Source organism: Schistocerca nitens, chromosome 6 (assembly GCF_023898315.1).
Source record: "Schistocerca nitens isolate TAMUIC-IGC-003100 chromosome 6, iqSchNite1.1, whole genome shotgun sequence".
NCBI lineage: Eukaryota > Metazoa > Arthropoda > Insecta > Orthoptera > Acrididae > Schistocerca > Schistocerca nitens.
This window is the reverse complement of record NC_064619.1, coordinates 575,127,480-575,147,207: the sequence shown is the minus strand read 5'-3', so window position 1 is coordinate 575,147,207 and position 19,728 is coordinate 575,127,480. Positions and strand designations below refer to the sequence as shown.

The following is a 19,728-nucleotide window of genomic DNA, read 5'->3' as shown; positions in this document are numbered from 1 at the left end:
CTTGTTTTAAAGCTCATTAAACACCGGTTTCTTTTTTTACTCATTATTCTAATATGTGAAATACTTATCTGCAACTCATTTGGTAAATTATTACAATCTCTAATACTCAAACAACACACTGTATTGTGTTCACATTCAAGTAATATTTTTGAAGGACTATACTTTTGCCTTTGACTGATAGCTTGCCATAAAAAAAATCACCACATATGATTACTTACAGTACCCATAAATACTGTATGAGGACCCTTATTGTAAATTGGTTCAGATAGAACATTAGATTGTGTGGTGGGGAGGATTTATTACCATTCCCACCTGTGTTTCACTAAACTGTCAAATTTCCAGCATAGCTGTAACTTGTTCTTGAGACAATTTTTTTAGTTTCTCACAATCATTTACTCTAGAAATGCATGAGTCTAATTTCACTGATTGTTTGAGCAGTACTCAAGACTACTGAGCTCCGTGACGTACCGTATTTACTCGAATCTAAGCCGCACTTTTTTTCCGGTTTTTGTAATCCAAAAAACCGCCTGCGGCTTAGAATCGAGTGCAAAGGAAGCGGAAGTTCGGAAAAATGTTGGTAGGTGCCGCCACAACTAACTTCTGCCGTCGAATACATGTAGCGCTGCACAGGCATGCTTTGTAGGCACAAAGATAAATACTGGCGCCAAAACTTCTGCATCAGTAAATAAATTAAAAAAAAAAAAAGAAAGGTGGGAGACGAGCTTTTTTTCTCCGCCCCGAGTTTCGACCACTGCATTTGCTGCTATCTCATTATATCCTGTCTGCCTAATAAACTACTAAACTAGAGTGAGACAACAGCAAACGCGGAAGAATATACGTATCGTGTCATGTTTATATTTGTATTATTCTTGTGCCTAATAGTGATACAGTCAGAAATGAAGCACAGCAACTGACTAGATTTTTAAATCTAAGATGACTAATTTCTGTGCAGAATTTGATGTACTAAAAAAGCGGCCACAAAGATTTTCAAACGGAGAAAAATTTTCTCCTAACTCTCGTTCAGAACATGTTCTATCATACGCACTCTATTATTTAGTTCTTGTTGATCATTATCAAAGAAAGCAGCAGTGTAAGTAACAACAAATATCAGTCTCTTGCCATCGTTTCGCTAATGAGACGATTCCTCTCTCTCTCTCTCTCTCTCTTTTTTTTTTTTTTTTAATTTTAAGTGGTGGTAGTGCGCACAAAAGCAAGCCATGCCGCGAGCGGCGACAGGCCATAAACACGCACTATCAGAATGCGACAAACAATGCATGACAGTACAGTAATGCATTTTCAGCTTAGAGTGACGTAAACACCTATAACAAAGAAAACGGCACTTATCAGATCAAAGCAAAATAAGTAATCGATTCAAATCAGACGAAGCACGTCAAAAAGGAAGGGTATCCGTATAAATACGTACGGAGCGCCTGACGCATAGCAATGGCTACCTGGTAAAGCTTAACTGCTAAGCTTACGACTCGAACCAAACTACTGTAGCTGTATCGTCATTCATTCGACCTAAATTGTGTCTCATATTACAATGTACCAACTTTGTTTCGATTTGGAGGTGCGGCCTAAAACTTTTCTCTCTCCTTGAATTTCGAATCTCAAATTTCAGGTGCGGCTTACATTCGAGAAATTTTTTTTCCTTTATTTCGAGTCTCATTTTTCAGGTGCGGCTTAGATTCGAGTGCGGCTTAGATTCGAGTAAATACGGTATCTGGAAATCTCAAGCTCATTTGAACACAAGTATCGTTTGCCCAGCACTATTTAAGAGTCCCTGAATCTACGTGAATTTGTCACCGGGAGACATGAAAAACGTAAAGGCCAGTAAAATAATTTCACAAAAAACCATAGTCACTGAATACCCTGTAACCTATCTTCCCACCACCCCATCCTTAAACTCCAAACTGATCACTCCTCAGCCCTTACTGATCTTGTACTTGACCTATAAGTTGCCTCTGCAAACCCCCACTCCTGACATCTCCTGTCACTATTCAATATCCTGCTCCTTTCTTCTCCTGGATCTGCTAGCATGTTCAATGAGAGAAATGATGACATCCAGCTTCTCCATTTCACAGAAGATATATAACATATTTAATAGGATTGATGCTTCATATATCAATGGGTCTCATGCAAAGCAGCAGCACAAAACTTGTGCTGAGGCAATGATACTACTTTGGCATGTTGGCCACAATCACTTGTAACATTTTTGCGCAAATCTGAAATTACACTTGGACAGACTGGAAACTTCACAAGAACATGCTGTCTATCACAGGTAAACAAAATAAAAAAGCTAAAAAATACATCTGTGCAAAATAAATCAGTCATCTACAAGATGCTGAATACTCTAAAATAAGTGATTCCAGAACCACATTCCTACAGCATTCGCATGCTATGACCACTATTACTCATAATATCCTAACCCGAATTAAAAATTTAAATTGTGACTTTCAACAATAAGTGCATTATTACTTCATCATACATTAAAAATAAAATATGACAGGAAATTTTATAAAACTTGTAGAAATGGTGAGTACATATCCAGACTTACCGCATCTCTGAGATCTTTAAGTCCACAGAAAGCAGAAAACTTCCGTTGGTCTGGATGAATCAAACGTGCAAGTATTTTGCGCTCAACAAACATAGTAAATCCTTCATTTAACCAAAAATGTTCAAAATTTTTGTTTGTGACAAGATTTCCTGTCCAGCTATGACTAATTTCATGTGCTACAACATCAGCTAGTGATCGATCTCCTGCCTGGGAACAAACAAGGTAACACACAAGAAATCTCAGTGCCCAAACATATAACTTACACATATTTCATAATAACATTAGGCAGGCTCTCAATTTTGTTAGGGAAAAGGTGCAAGAGACACTGAAGAAAGCCACAAGAAATATGGAAAACACCAAGTAAACCCTATCAACAGTAAAACGTTAAAGACATTGATTGCAAAGAGTGATTTATAGAATCCATTACATTTCATCCCGTCCTGGGATTTTAATTAAATTGACAGGTTTCATAAGGATCTCCACGTAAATCTTGCTTGTCTGTTGTTAATAATTTTGACAAATCTTTGATGCTATGTTCAGTTCCTGTGAAGGTCGCCCTTCTGAGACACACAACAAAAAAATGTAGAAAACATACGTACAACAGAATATGAACTACTGAAATCCACATAAAGAGTACCATTCTCGCACCCACAATCATAATAGATTACACAATGTACCAAAATCTTTCACAGCAAAGAAATGTGTATTAAAATCATGATATCAGCCAATATATAATTAAGCATAGCTGTTAGTAGAATTCAGATATTAAATATTCCCAACCTTGAATTGTTTGCTTATAGTGTCATTTCATCTGTCATTCCTTGCACGGGCCAAGGAAAACAGTTCACTAATTGATATATTCATTCACATATCATGTTCCACAAATCCCATCATAAAGGAAAGCCTTCAGGAAAATGCAATGAGTCATTAATAGGATGAAGCAACCACTGCTGGCTTCTTTTGCAAAATACACCAACAACAAATTACGAAGAGTGTTAATCTAGCCACTGTGATAATTACAGAAACTATTTCTACATTATTGCATGTGTGTCTATGTACACTCAGAGAAAAGAACAGCTACTTCTTTTCCTTAAAAAAAAACACAGAGACAAACACAGTGCTCCTCCTCTTATACTGCTCCTCTGCTGCTTTTATCCAATACTTCACACAAACCATGTATGTTACTTTACACAGACCACTAGCAGATGTCTGTATACTGCCAAAGTGAAGATCTGCTTAACAGGAACATTTGAATCATGAGGAATTTATCCCTGAGTCCAAAAATACTTATAAGTTCTAGGGCTGGCTAATGAGATATTCTTTTGATTGGTTTCTGAATAACTATGGATTTTCAGTTTCCTATCTGATGTGTATCAGCTCCCCTTTTGCACTGGATTTTTAAACTCAGTTCTTAAACCTAGAACCTTAAGAATGATGTCACTTGTTCACCTCTGCTAATTTGAAACACATCTGATGATTCTAGGAATATACTACAATCCCCAACATACTGCTCACATAAGGATGGTGAGGATATGATTGTTGCAAGCACAGAGGCATTCAAACAATCATTCTTCCCAAGCTCCTTACGTGTATGGAACAGGAAGAAAGCCTAACGTTGCATGTTGATCGAACCTATCAGTACCAAATGCCTGTGTCTGAATTGTTTCGATGTGTTCCTTTAATCTGATCTGGTACAGATCCAAAACAATCAAGCAGTAGTCAAGAATAGGTCACACCAGCATCTTATATGCAGTCCAGATGAACCCTATTTCCCTAGAATTCTCCCAATAAACTGAAGATGACCATTCAGCTTTCCTATCACTATCCTCACATGCTCGTTCTATTTCATATCACTTTTCAATGTTATGCCCAGATATCTAAATGACGTAACTGTGTCAAGCAGGACACTACTAATGCTGCATCTGAACATTACAGGTTTGTTTTTCCTACTCATCTGCATTAACTTACATTTCTCTACATTTAGAGCTATCTGCCATTCATCACACCAACTAGAAATTTTTCTAAGTCATCTTGTATTCTCCTGAAGTCACTCAACTTCGACACCTTACCATACACCACAGGAACATCAGCAAACAACAGCAGATTGCTGCCCACCCTGTCTGCCAGATCATTTATGTATATACAGAATAACAGTGGTTCTATTATATTTCCCTGGAGCACTCCAGACAATACCCTTTTCTCTGATGAACTCTCGCTGTTGAGGACAAAATACTGGCCTCCCTTTCTTAAGAAGTCTTCAAGCCACTCACATGCTAGTGCTTGTATACTTTGAGCATAGATCTTTTCACAGATGTGTGAATTTCTACTTACCTTTGCTTGTCATCAATTGTGTGTTCTCTTTTGAACCGTGAGTGCAACTGCCTCTGCTTCCTCATCAGTTTCTGAATCTTGATATTAAACCATGGTGGGTCTTTTCTGTCATTAATCCACTTACTAGGCACATAATTCTGCAGACCATGATTTACAATCTGCTTAAACTGTGCCCATAATTCCTCTATGTCCATCTTACTGGAACTACGTGATGTCATTTCACTGTTTAAGTGAGATGTTAACAACTGTTTATCTGCTCTTTCTAGCAGAAACACTCTCCTAGCCTTCTTAACTGGTTTACTAACCTTTGTAATCAAAGTTGCAATCACGACATCATGATCGCTAATCCCTGTTTCCATACTGATGTTGTCAATAGGGTCCAATCTATTTGTAGCTACAAGGTCTAAGATATTTCCACTGCATGTGGGCTGTAGAACTAGCTCCTTAAGAATGTTTTCAAAAAATGTGTTGAAAAGGACTTCTTATGACTGTCTGTCCTACCCTCTCCAATGAATCCATAGACATCCCAGTTTATATTTGGTAGATTAAAGTTGCTTCCAACTAGTAATGGATGATCTGGATACGCAGTACTGATCATAGACATTCTTTGAATGACTCTAGAGCTGTCATAGCAGAATTGGGTGGCTGGTGAAAGCATCCAACAATTAACTCGGTTTCATCTAGACCTGTTATACGTAACCAGATAGTTTCACTGTCACATTCAGCTTCATCCTCAACAGTGACAATATTTTTGTCCACTGCAATGAAAACTCCCTCTCCTATAGCCTCTAATCTGTCTTTCTGATATATGTCCCATGGCTCACTAAATATCTCAGAGCTTTCCATTAATAACTGGTACAATGGAATGTACCCTCTGCCATGCATCTTAAAGTGGTTTGCAGAGTATAGCTGTAGATGTAGATCTCTTCTACTGAACAAGTGCCCATAGCTCTTAAGATATGCATTTTAGAGCCCTTGTTTAATAGACATATTTTTCTTGTTTTGGTCCATAGTACCACCTCTTCTGATTCACCCTTTATACTGGCACATAGCTTTTTGAGCCCCTAGGTCCCCGAAGAGGCTTCTGCAAGGTGTTCAGTTACAAACACCTGAAGATTAAATGCATTTTAGAGCTGCATTGGCTCGACAGATGTTACCATGGTATTAAAATATCAAGATTTGTGATTAGCAGTACATGATGAATATGGTAGACAACAGCATGACATAAACCACTTAGGATAAGTTTCTTTTATTTCTGGCAATGATCACAAAACTAATGCTCCTTGTCTACTGGCTTCGGTCAGCAATGACCATCTTCAGATCTGAGCAAAACATGGGAAATCAAATACAACTAGCGCACAGTTTATATCTTAAAGCAATAAAATATGCCATAATGATTAGATATGACAACATGTGCTTAAATTATGAGAATCAATGCCTGTTTCACAACATTTCCTCATATAATGAAGCCATAGTGACACCACCATATTTAAAATATGGTGTAAACTACACCACAGAGCCAGCAGAATCATCCTGTTAACAATGCTCTAAACAAAGTGAGGTACAGTTATCACAAAATATGTTTGTGTTATAGGCGCACTATAAATTGCTATTGTAAGATTATTCAGATTCATTAATTTTATAATTTGCAAAATGCAATAAAATGAAAAATACAACAGGTAAAATACGTAGTGGATATGTACAGTGTTTTAAGTATTACAGTGATAATATATAACAAATTAAAAGAGGAATAAAATTAAATTTTAAAACTGTTAAAAAGGAAAAGTGACAATATGAGATGCTAACACACTTTTGCGGTGATTTTGGATGAAAAATATAACAACATAGACAAGAATAAACTTACGGAGCTCTTAATAATATGATTGATAAAGTAACTAGGGAAAGGAGCCAAATGGAACAAACAAAAGACCGAAGTAAGTAATTAGTACCATCTGTTTGTGCAGCCAAAAGAATACAGCGTAGGCAAGAAATGGTCAGAGGAACTAAACCATCAGATGGCCTCTCATAGCTCCCCAACATGCCGTGCCAAGAAAAGGACAATAAAACATTGTACTTTACATAAACAGATAATGAACCATCAACACAAGAGTAATGCGATCAGTGCAAGAAGATGAAACAATTTTTTGTGCGCTCTATACTAGGTAACAACGGGGCAAGGTACAAATACTACAGGTGTTCAATAATTAATGTAAAACATTATCAAATAAAGCAAAGTAGGTGTTGGGTACAAAATCAGCTCAGCTTCATCAAACATATTTAAAATATAGAATACTGGGTCGCAGTGCCAGCAGAATCCTCCTGACGCCTGTGCAAAAGTGCTCGATGGGCAATGTGATTTTTTACCAATTGCCTACTTTGCTTTATTTGACAATGTTTTAGATAATGTTTTACATTAATTACTGAACACCTCTCATATGTATATCTTGTCCTGTTGTTACCTATAATGCATCACATATTTGTTTCATCTTTTTGCACGGATTGCATTACTCTAATGTCTGATGGTCCCTTTTCTGTTTATGTCCTGTATTTTACTGACTATATAATCTTATTAATTGACTGGTGCAATCTTTTTCTTGGTACGGCATGTCAGAAGGTACAAGAGACCCTCTGGCAGTTAACATCCTCTGACTATTTCTTGCATATACTGCACTCTGGCAGCTATGCCAATGCCAATTACTTGCTTCAGTCTTTTGTTTCATCCATCTGGCACCTTTCCCTAGTTATTGTATCAATCATATTATTATGTTCACTCCAAAAGCTAGTTCTTGTCTATGTTGTAATATTTTTTAGCAAACTCACTGCTAGTGTATTTCAGAACCACATTTTGTCACTTTTCCCTTTTAACAGTTTTAAAATTTAACTTTATGCCTCTTTTAATTTGTTACATTTTATCACTGTTAAACGTATGCACCTTACAAACCCACTATATATTTAACGTACTGTATTTTTCATTTTATTGCATTTTGCACACTTATAAAATAAACAAATATGAATAAGCTTACAATAGGAACATCTAACATGCCTATGACACAAATATATTCTGTGGCTACTGTATCTCACTTTGTTCTGAACAGTAGCACTATTAACAGGATGACTATGCCAGCACTGTGGCCTACTTTACACCATAGTTTAAATATGTGCAATTAAGCTAAGCTGATTTTATGTATATTTATTGACAATGCCACTATGGCTTCATTATTTAGAATACTTTGTACAATAGGTATGCCTAATCATATTTAAAGCATGTATTCACATCTATGAAAGTAGTACTTTTAATTATGGCATATTTTATTCCATTAAGGTGTAAACTAGTAGTATCTGATTTCCCATGTTTTGCACAGATCTGAAGATGGTTATTGCTGACTGAAACCAGTAGTCTAAGAACCAAACATTTTGGGATGGAAATAAAAGAAATTTATTCTACACTTCCTGGATCACTGTTTTAAGCCATGACTATGTCGCAGCTTGTGAGACATGACATTTTTGGCATTGAGGCACGAACAGGGACTTACCGTGCACAGACAGTGGGAAATGGCATGTAGTTGGCAGACGTCGAGCCCTGAACTAACATTACATAGTAAAACAGAGGTTTCCTGGAAGGTGTTTCTCTTTATGTTTGTTTAACTTAGAGTGATGACAATGCCTAATTGTACTGTGGAATTTATGAATTTGGGTAAGCAGTTGGGAATTTACACATGCATTCTGGGTTAGTTTTAACTCTGATTTCAAGTCGATTAAATAACTTGTGTAAAACTGGATAGGGAATAGAAGATTTTTTTTTCTTTATTTTCCAGCTTCACTGAATACTGATAATGCTAACTACATCTCAAAAGTATGCCACAATACAAAAACTAATAACTCAAATGAAATTTGTATATTTTAGGCAGTTCTGAGGTAATATTGATTTATATTCTACTTGGTAGGTATGGTGAAACCTATGTGGTAGTTAACAACTACAGTAGAACCCACATTACAAATGCCTAATATAAATATGCCAAAAAAAATTCTGGCATAATAATTTAGTAGTAAAGTAGGCATCTCACTGAGTTGTGGAAACACTGATTTGTCAACATGCACACAAAAAAGGATGAAAAAATGAATGAAATGAATATGTTCAGCCAGCACTATGTAGCTGCACAGGTGTATACGAGGGTGTGCGCATATGTATTGAGCCCTAGCTTGTTAAAGTATTATTAGTTCCGAAAGCTAGGAAGTATATCACCTTTATATTTGTCTATCAGCAGTACTACATACTTTACCTACCAAATGTAAGCACTGACCAGTAATACTGTCTCATAATTTATTAATTTCCTCAATTAAATTTTCCTTTGATACTATCACGAATAACAACATTTTAGCAGACATCATATGGGAAATTGCGGGGACTGAGAGTTTATACTAATGGAGGCAAGTTCAGATGGGTGGTTGGATGAAAGGGGAAGTTGTAAAGTAAGTTCTATCGCTGCAGTGTGGTACAACTCAGCACCAGCTTCAAAGATTGTGCTATCAGTAACACTCAGAGTGGTGCCTACCAAAGGTAAAAAGTGTTGAGTACTTTCATTTCTCTGTAAGCTTTTTTATGCATTCTGATCAGCTGAGGAGTTTATATGTACCTTCTAATATCTGTATATTGATTTGCTCTATTTCTTATTCCATTCTCCTGACCATACTGTATCTCATCCAGTGGATGTCTCAGCACATTCGTGATTGTTAACTATGATTATGAATTTTGTTCAATCTTGGAATAATTTCCTTTAGATCTTCAGGATTTCTGTGAGCCACTTCTTGTCAGATCTTCACTGATAAAGCTCAGTTCAAAATTTTCTTTCTATACAAGTGACCATAAAATTGTAATTCCTATTCCCTGATTTCATCAGTGATTTTTTCTTCAACTTGACTGAATTCCTTTGACACTTCTCAATCATTTTGGTCAAAGCATTTTCCTCAGAATTTTGTTTTTTGATTTGAGATTTGCCACCTGTTATCATAGTTTCTGATGTTAAAGTGCTATCGTTTTAACAACTGCTATAATGTAAATTTGTCTTCTGTTGTAGAGATGTTTTATTCCATCTATTCCAAGAGGGATTGTATGCTCTTATTTTTTCCATTCTTTCTTTGTAAGCTTCCCAAGACCTGACAGTTCAATAATCTTAATTATAATAAATTTTGTCAGCATTTCTTTTCATTTATATGCTGATGCATTGTTGAGCTCTAATGGTTTCTAGCTGGTCGAAAGTCACATAGGTCAATGAAAAATTAATACAATGATAAAGAGGCAGGGGTATTAGTGGAATATAGGCAAGATGATGATGATGATGATGATGATAATGGTAATGATAATCAATGATCAAGAATGTTCTGGTAAATATAGTGGAGACAAAAAAGTGTAAAAAAATGACTTAACAGGAGCAAGGGTAAGCTAAAATAAGAGTAGTTTAATAATTCAAAGCTCATTTATTTTGTAACAAATACTATTACTCCCACAATGGCAATTTAAAACTATCATTTTGGAGGCAACTAGCCGAACGATGTGGCCGAGCAGTTCTAGGCACTTCAGTACGGAACTGCGCTGCTACTGCAGTCGCAGGTTCCAATCCTGCCTCGGGCATGGATGTGTGTGTTGTCCTTAGGTTAGTTAGGTTTAAGTAGTTCTAAGTTCTAGGGGACTGATGATCTCAGATGTAAAGTCCCATAGTGCTTAGAGCCATATGAACCATTTGGAGGCAACTAATTGTTGGCACTGTGTATAATCTGCTGGTGCCAGGAAAAGGGAGTTTGCTATTATTTGAAATGATTATAAGAAGCTATATCACAGGTCATCGATTAAGGTTACACTATAATCTGACAAATTCAGTTACCTCACTCATGGTAGTCATGATTCACTTCTACAAAACTGTTTTTACATTACGTAAGAGATAGGAAGTCTTTCACGACTAGTACCAGTGATCCGCTTTGAGGTACTTCTTTCTGTTCATATTTTCATCTTCACTTATTTCGGCTTGTGCATCATAAGCCATACCCAGGTTATACTGCATCAGTCCTACTTTCAATGGTTTCAAGGTTAGGGCGGATACGGGGTGTCCAGTAAAGGCGTCCCTGATTTCAAAATCAAATATCTGGAAAACTAAGATCAAAAGACAAGTACAATGAAAGGTACATTATTGTGAAATCTCTAAAAATTTTATACGGAAGTTTCAAAAAAGTTCAAAAAGCTGCCAAAAGATGGCACTGTACACTGTGCAGTTCGTACAGTATCAGCATGCATAATCAAACTCATCCTCTGCAAACAGTTTTTGCAGTAATTATTGCAGTTCTTTTGTAAATGTCCACCATTCACAGTATGGAGATGGTGCAAACCAACAATGTAATTTGTCATCACATCCTATAGTATCTCAATGGAAATGGATTCAGGTGCCACATAGATTGCTGATTCACACTCGTAGGACACTACAAGATGACTCCTATAGATAGTGCCATTCAAGGGGTCCCATAAAAAGAGTCAGATCAGCCAACTACAGAGGGCAATCCATGCCTGCATCAGTAAATTTGCAATAATCCAATGCAATGATGATATTCTCAGAGTATTCATCAAGAAAATGAAACACCTGTACAGTGCAATGTGGTCTGGCCCATCTTCCATGAAACACACGATGGGTTGTCAATCCTCCTACACTAGTTGTGAGGCAATAAACTGTTCCAAAACTACAACATAATGTCCACTAGTGATTGCTTCTCATATCAGAAAATAGTCAATACTGCAGCCCAAACAGTAAATTTGGGAGGATGCAGTGGTTTTGCTTCAAACAAATGGGGATTTTTGGATCCCAAAATTGCCAGTTTTGTTTATTCATGACTCCATTCATGTGGAAGTGTGCTTGATTCTTGACTGAGATACAGACAACATCAAATCCTTCATTACAAATCATTGTGACAACCTGGTTTGCAAAGTCCACCCTCTGTCACACAACTAGTGCAGATATGACCTGGTGGCTTAGCAATCTGAATGGAAATGTGTAGGCTGTGTCTCGGTTTTTTCTGCATGCTGGAATGCTTCAAACTAGTCTGCTGCAATTCTTCAGAAGAATTCCAGAAATGGTGGTAACATTTTCAGGCTTAAATACAGTTTGACTGGGGCTAACATTCCCCACTAGATCATTAGCCACACTGCCTATCTATTGGAATTTGGTGAGGAGTTTGCAAATGGTTTTCACACTGAACATTTTTGGAATATTAAATTGTGTTTGAAAATTGTGCCTTCCTGTCATACGACTGTGTTCTAATATGTGGTATTCCAGTACCAGAAAAACACATTGTTCAATGGAATATATGATTTCAACCTCTTCTTTTGGTATGCTAACCTCCTTTGACATTCAACAGCGAAACTGATAGTTCTGAGCAGCTATTTGTAGGCGTTACATACTTCAATTACAGTGCCATCTGTTACCAGCTTTTCGAACTATTTTGAAACTCATGTATAAAATTTGTATAGCTTTCACAATAAACATACCATTGTTCAACTCATCTTTTAATCTTAGTTTTAGAGATATTTAATTTTGAAACCAGGGACTCCTTCGCTGGACACCCTGTATATGACCACTCAAGACTGCCCAGCATTGCACAGTTGCGGAAAAGAAGTCATAAACTTTTTCACAAAACCAAAGAGTGAAGTTGAGTATTCTGACACCTTAGCAGCAACATTCACACCTGGATTTAGGGAATGACTCCTGCAGGGAACACAAAATGCCTTAGGATTTATATCTAAAATCTGATTTTGCATTAGAACTGTTATTGTAGTCTTGCTCTTAATGTACTCAAGAGGTACATTCATTTTTTCTAACTGCTTCAAGACAGCCTCTGTAAGCCCAGTACCAGATCTATCTAGTCCATATACAAAATATAGAAAATTTTTATACCACAAGTGTCAGTAACAGTAGAGTTCATATGCTCAACACAGAGATATCTCATTTACAGTCCAAAATTATACTACAATATTTAGCAGTTTTCAATAAAGGCAATATTTTGTTTTCAATTTTGCATATTTTTCCCCAGATAATGATGAGATTTATTTTCACCACATGCCATTCTCTATATATGTTTGCCTAGAACCGAATCAAATTTTCTGACTAATTCGACCAACTTTAAGAAATTCCCATTGTTGTGAGCAAACAGTTTGTTTCTCTTAAAGGAAGACACAAATCTAGCTAAAAATGATAACTGATATAAGGTGTTTAATTACACCTTTCCAAGGCTAGGTATCCACATTTAATATCTGCAGAGTTCCTGCATAGACAGCATTGCAAGATTTTAATATTCTGGAGAGCTCCACCCACTTTTGCCACAATTCTGGGTGCACTTGGGACCAACCCTGGCTAGCTAATGTCTCAGAAATATGCCAGCAGCTGCTGTAACCACCTGAAGTGAGTACAGTAATAATATAGTGTTTGAAAACAAAAAAGTCTGTACTTTTGTAATAAACTAACCATTTTCTCTGAACAATTTCACCACTGCACAAACTATAATTGTAATTTTTTGATGTCAAGTGATGGTTACAATCTGCCAAATTCAGTTATTTGTTCTGGAGGAGATCTTTTGACTAAGGTTGTTCTCATAAAATTGTCTACTTCTTCCGGCCATTGTTCGGGACCTGAATCAACTACTTCCTAAACTGAGCTGGAACAGTTTTTATTCATTAGAGAGCTTGAACCAATCTCATTTACCCTAAGACACTGAGGGTACATCTTCACCTACCAAATGATTATGCTGCATTTATGCATGGATCAACTTGGTCAGCATCTTTTTTAAAGTGAAAAAACTTATCTAATGAAAATATCAATTTTTTATCTACTTTTCTCCTTCAGCTCATCTTTTCCTACACTGACTGCCTGAGGGGAGCTTCCTAACATCAAACATCGTAAGAATTTATGACATGCACAATATAGCCTACTGAAACATGTCACGTCGCAGTGAGAAAGGCTTTTCACATTAAAACATTAACCCCTGACCACCATCAGCTGAACTGCAAGTATTAACTTTTAACACAATCATTTCTGTCATCTTTCCCAAACAACATACAAGGGAATGATAAGACCAACAACAGAATCTTCTGCATGTACATCATAGTTGTTCAAAGTTAATACACAAAATAAAGTTTATGGTAAATTAAATATGTTTCTAACCGGCATAGCACATACAGACCTATATCAGCTACAAAACAACAGTTCAATCACTTTATCACACTTCACTCACCACTTAGCAAAAAAAAATGACCACTGTACAAAGGAACTGCCAACCACAGAGCCGCATATCCACTGTCCACACAGCAGGGTTAGGTTCTTTCCCACATGTACTGGGTACCAATTTGCATGCGCCTTCATGCGACAGAGCTACTACTATAGGTGTTTAAGTTTGCTGTAGAGGACCTGTTAGGCAATCATATGTTGGCATTTATCTTTATTTCTTTATTATAAAGTTTTTCGCTTCTGTGGGGGCTGTCAATCTGATGCAGGTGCATTTCAAGTGTTCTGCTGGCACATGCCAGAAACTGAGTTGGCAACACTACTACTAGGTAGGTTTGCTATCTTGGAAGACACATCCAAGGGGAACAGCTCCAGAACTTGATTTGTCATTTGTTTCACACTGCTGTAGATAATTTCCAGAAAGACACTTGATTTTATGAATGATTTATATTTCCAACTCATTATCACACTTCTTCATTTATGGAAAACTTTCATTGTCTTGTTTAATTCGTCCTTTTGGAATCATATTAAAATTAAAGATTTTTCTGCCCCCTCAAAACCTTGCCACCTTGGGTGACAGCACAGTCTTCACCCCAACCCCCCCATAGCCCCTTCCTGGAGCAAGCCCAGCCAAAGTGACAGGAATTTCCTCTCTCTCCAACATGGCAGCTACACATTATTCAACTACTGAACAATGTACACATTTCATGTTGCTTGGCACTAACCATTTCCAGATAGTGTTCTTATGCTTGTGATTTTTACTACATTTACATTTTTATTTCACTGCCTTTTTCATTTTCTTGTTCCAACCAGAAAGTAATTTTAAAGAATCTGCACTTGTCAGTCCTCCAATCAAAAGCAAAGTTACATACATAGTTTTTGACTGAAAACTTGAGATAGCAGTTTCTTGTTACCACAAACAGTACCATTAAGAACTCATTGAATAATGATAGTATGTTCCTATTATTATCTTACAATACCTTTTACCATTACAGTTAGACATAAAAATTGTTTCTACAAATTACCAGCACTGTTGGTGTTACAAATGTGAGGCAAGGGTTCTCCATACCTCCAAAGGGAAAGGATGGAGGTAGCACAAGAAGATCATAAACTCCCCATACATACTCCCCACAGATATCTTCTGCAATGGACAGCATTTTCTCAGTCTGAAAATAAAAACTAGGAATTATTTAAGAAAACAGAACTCTCTTAATCATAAGCAAGCATAGAATTAGCAAATATATTTGCATCTGATTTCCCTGATGATGTTGATCAATATGGTACGTACAAAAATGATCAAGAAGTAAAACCAGATTGCATCCATAACCTTAAATCTTTTGTAACATGAAAGTAAATGATTTTAATTCAGCTTTTGCTCCACATTCACAACTTCTCTTTCTGGAGCTTGTTTTTATGATGGTGCGCCCATGCAATCCACTATGGCAGCATTTGTATCTGGTGCCAGTAGCGGCTGGGAGAAGCAAGAGCACCACTGTCACTCTCAGCCAGTGTCTCAGCCGGTAAATACAAACGAGTCAGGCTGCTGTCAATGGGGCCTTGTCCGCTTGTATCTTCTCCACCGTATGCAAATGTTCTCAATCCAGACTAGCTCTGTGCCAGTGCGCATTCAGCTGTCAGTGATAGTACTCTGTACATGGACAGTTAATAGTTGTATTAATTTTTTGCTAACTTTGTCATTATTCGGCATGCAGTTACCAGCTGACATAATTTTTGGGTATGTAATGGTTGTCAACAAAGAGCGTAGATTTAGCAGTTTTGGTGACGAGGTAGCTCGTTCTGTGCATGTCTTTTGCGAGTGAAATGGATCTGGTGTTGGTTCAGTTTCAACAACAGCAGCAACAACCCAAAAAACAACAGCAGCAGTTAGATTTGTTTTGTCGATAATTTACAAATTTTCTGGGAGCAACTGCCCCTGCCCCCACCCACTGCCACCTGCATGCCCCACCCCCCAACCTTCTGCACTGCTCCAAAAACCAGAGGAAGATTGGGACACATACACATGACATCTGCAACTGCATTTCAGGTACAGGATCCATTGTTAGATTTTTTTTTAACTTGCCCCATTGAAAGACCCACAATGTGTGACTTACTTAATACTTATCACATAATGCAAATCCATGTGGTGGTTTCCCACATGGATTTCCACCAGTGGCAAAAGTAACCAGGCCAGTCCTACTAAGCATGGGTTGTCAGTCTCTGTGGGTTAAGTAGGAAATGTAAATCTGTGTGTGCTCACCGCCAGTACGCCTCTGCCGATTCCTTAATTCACATCATTGTTGTTCATACTGCCCCAGACAGAAAGCTCCGTTGGGAAGCGTTTAAAAGATCCAACAGTTGAGTACGTTTTGGGAATCACTAGGGCCTTCAAAGAGCCTCAAGCTGCGTCTGAACAATTTGAGTATGTCATGGCCATACAGTCAGTGTGCTCCTTGGAACCACATCAGCGGCATTCCCTGATGTTCTCAATTTTTTCCTCTAATTCATTCAAGCTGCAATCAGACATTGCTGTTTTCTGCTGCAGTTTCCTGTTATGTTCTGATTGTTTCCGAGTACTCTCCCGGCACTGCTGCCCACACAGGTGCACCATGTGTGCTGCTTCCCATAAGCAAGGCCATGTCATCACAGTCTGTCAAGCTCCCTGTGTAGCTAGGCCTCAGATTTGGTTGTGCAGGTCACAGAAATGCAAAATGCATACTATTATGCCAGTCCATAGCTGCAAGCTCAACGTCCCCAGAAACATTGCGCAGTTGATTCAATAACAAATGTTACATTTCCAGATCAACAATGGGTCCTCTGTGTCCCTTGTGAACCTGGAAACATATTACCATCTGGGTCGACCTGCTCTCTCCTCCGCAAATTGTCATTTGGTTGGTTATGGAAACCAGCCTGTCCCTGTTCAAGGAGAGTTCATGATCAACATCGAATATCACCTCGTGATGAGGGAGATCAAGTTTTTAGCAGTAGACAGTGTAAGGTTGGAGAACATTTTTGCTCTCAATTCATTCACAGTCTTTGGGTTTCAGATTCAAAATGAGGTACATCTTGTTTTCAACTCTCTTCCATTCAAGGAACTCTAACTCCTCTGCCATGAGTTTGGTCCCATTTTTGACAGGTTTGGGGACAGTAAAAGATTTTGAGGCACACATCATCCTCAAATTGAAAGCCATACCTAAATTTTGTTGTGCTTAGCCTCTCCCCTTCACACTGAGATCGGCATTCAAGGAGGAACTTGACAGGTTGCAGTGTCTGGGTATCATTGAACCGGTCACCTTTAGCCAATGGGAGACACCACTTGTTGTCATTTGCAAACCTTCAGGGGCACTTCATTTGTGTGGAGATTTCAAAAACAACATTAACACTTAGTTGGTAGCAGATTCTTATCCAATTCTGTGGACTGATGAAGTTCTCACGAAACTGGAGGGTAGTGAATGTTTCTCAAAAATTGATTACATGGAGGTATATCTATAGCTTTGTCTGGATTGCACTTCCCAACAGATTATGTTTATCAACACCCGGTTCAGGTTATACTGTTGGATGTGCTCACCTTTTGGCATCGCCAATGGCCTCCCCACCTCCTTTTTTCAGTGGTTCTTAGAACAGTTAAAATGCAATGTCTCCTGTTGTACAAACTATCTAGATGACATCATCATCACAGAGTCCTCATGACAGGAACATCTTGACAACCTTCAGACTCTATTCACTAAACTGCAAGAAGCAGGCCTTAAGTGCAACCTGTGGAAGTCAGTTTTTCCAGGCACAAGTAGAATATGTGGGCCATTTTCTTTCAAAGGATAGCATCCATCTTACACTGCATCATCAAGCCGCTATTCCCAACCTTCCTAAGCTGCACAATCTGAAAGAACTCCAAACATTTTTGGGAAAAGTCAGTTACCATTCAAAACTTATTCCCATTGCAGCAAATGTCATTCATCCTCAAACAACTACGGAAAAAAGGTGTTCCTTTTGTTTAGTCAGTGGACTTAGACAAGGCATTTGCCCATGTCCAATCTTTGCTAATGTCTCAAATCTTTACACCAGGCAAATAGCTGGTTCTCGCCACCAACGCTTCCCAGTATGGATGTGGGGCAGCTTCGTCACACAGGGAAGCTGATGGGTCTGAACAAACTCTGGCATATGCCTCAAAGACACTGACAGCTGCTCAATGCAATTATTCACAAACAGAAAATAAAGTGACAATGATCATCTACGCAGTCCACAAGTTTCACATTTTCCTCTATGTAAATGAATTCTACCTCATTATCAACCATAAACCACTTGTGGCGCTTTTTGGCCCCCGTCCTCCAGACAGGCCAGCACACAGAATTTTGCTGTGAGCTTTATTTTTGAGCGCATATCAGTATAAGATTCATTATCATCCAATGGAGATGCACTGTTGCATTTACCCATTGGTCCTGACCCAGAATTTCACAAAAGAGAATGTGTGTGTTTCCAAATCAATGATCATGTGCAGTAGGCGCTGGATAGCCCCCAGTCACAGTGTAGAGAAAGCCTCTCGGCAAGATCCATTTCTCTGTCAGATGTCTCATTTTGTGTCAAAAGTTGGCCCAAACAGCTACCTGCTAAGGAGTCAGGCCCACTCCACAACTGTTTCGTTCTTTGTAATTGGCTAGCAGTGATTGATGAAACACTCCTCCTTAGTAGGGATTTGGATGAAGTCTGCATTGTCACCCTCCTGGTCCTCTGGTCTCAGGTTCTTGCACTTCTCCACTGAGGTGTGCTCCCTGCCGCCGTTGGATAAGCAGCTGCAGCAGCAAGTCGTATACTCCTAGCTCACTCATTTCTTACATAGTTTAATTCTTAATTTCTTTGCGTGTTTTTGGTACTTGCATTGTTTGATACATAAATTTCGGGCGTATTATAGTATTTGAGAGTAGTAGCATCGCGTTTTAGTACCTGAATAGTGTAAATTCGCGTAGTCATTTGTCTTCTGTTTTTGTTTTGAACGGCCAGTGTCGGTTGGTCAGTCAGTGTGCTCCCTGCCGCCGTTGGATAAGCAGCTGCAGCAGCAAGTCGTATACTCCTAGCTCACTCATTTCTTACATAGTTTAATTCTTAATTTCTTTGCGTGTTTTTGGTACTTGCATTGTTTGATACATAAATTTCGGGCGTATTATAGTATTTGAGAGTTGTAGCATCGCGTTTTAGTACCTGAATAGTGTAAAATCGCGTAGTCTCCTTCCGCTGTCGAGCAGTGTGTCAGCAGTACGCAAGTAGCAGCATTACTGCATTTACTAGGCAATCTTGTATTTTAATAACCGTTTAAATTTTGTCGATTTGTTTGCGCTCTCTGTAGATTAGTTTAGACGTTCTTTGCAAAACAGTTTTTAGCATGGATAGGGACTGCAACTGCTGTGTTCGGATGCAGGCTGAGTTGGCATCCCTTCGCTCCCAGCTTCAGGCAGTGTTGGATTCGGTCACACAGCTTGAGGCTGTTGCCAATGGGCATCACTGTGGGGGTCCGGATGGGGGTTTGTCGGGGACGGCCAGCTTGTCCCACGCATCCCCCGATCAGACTACGACTGTGGTTGCCCGGGATACTGC

At 38.3% G+C, this 19,728-nt stretch overlaps 1 protein-coding gene across 1 annotated transcript in view; it reads right to left on the bottom strand.

Annotated features, from left to right (window-relative positions):
* Positions 1-19,728, bottom strand: part of LOC126262798 (leukotriene A-4 hydrolase) — a 104,731-nt gene that overhangs the window by 47,983 nt on the left and 37,020 nt on the right. Inside the window, exons 7-8 of the mRNA XM_049959623.1 lie at positions 15,171-15,311; positions 2,558-2,764 (exon numbers count right to left, since the gene is read on the bottom strand). Coding sequence (XP_049815580.1) covers positions 2,558-2,764; positions 15,171-15,311 — 348 coding nt within the window. The remainder of the gene's footprint in view (positions 1-2,557; positions 2,765-15,170; positions 15,312-19,728) is intronic.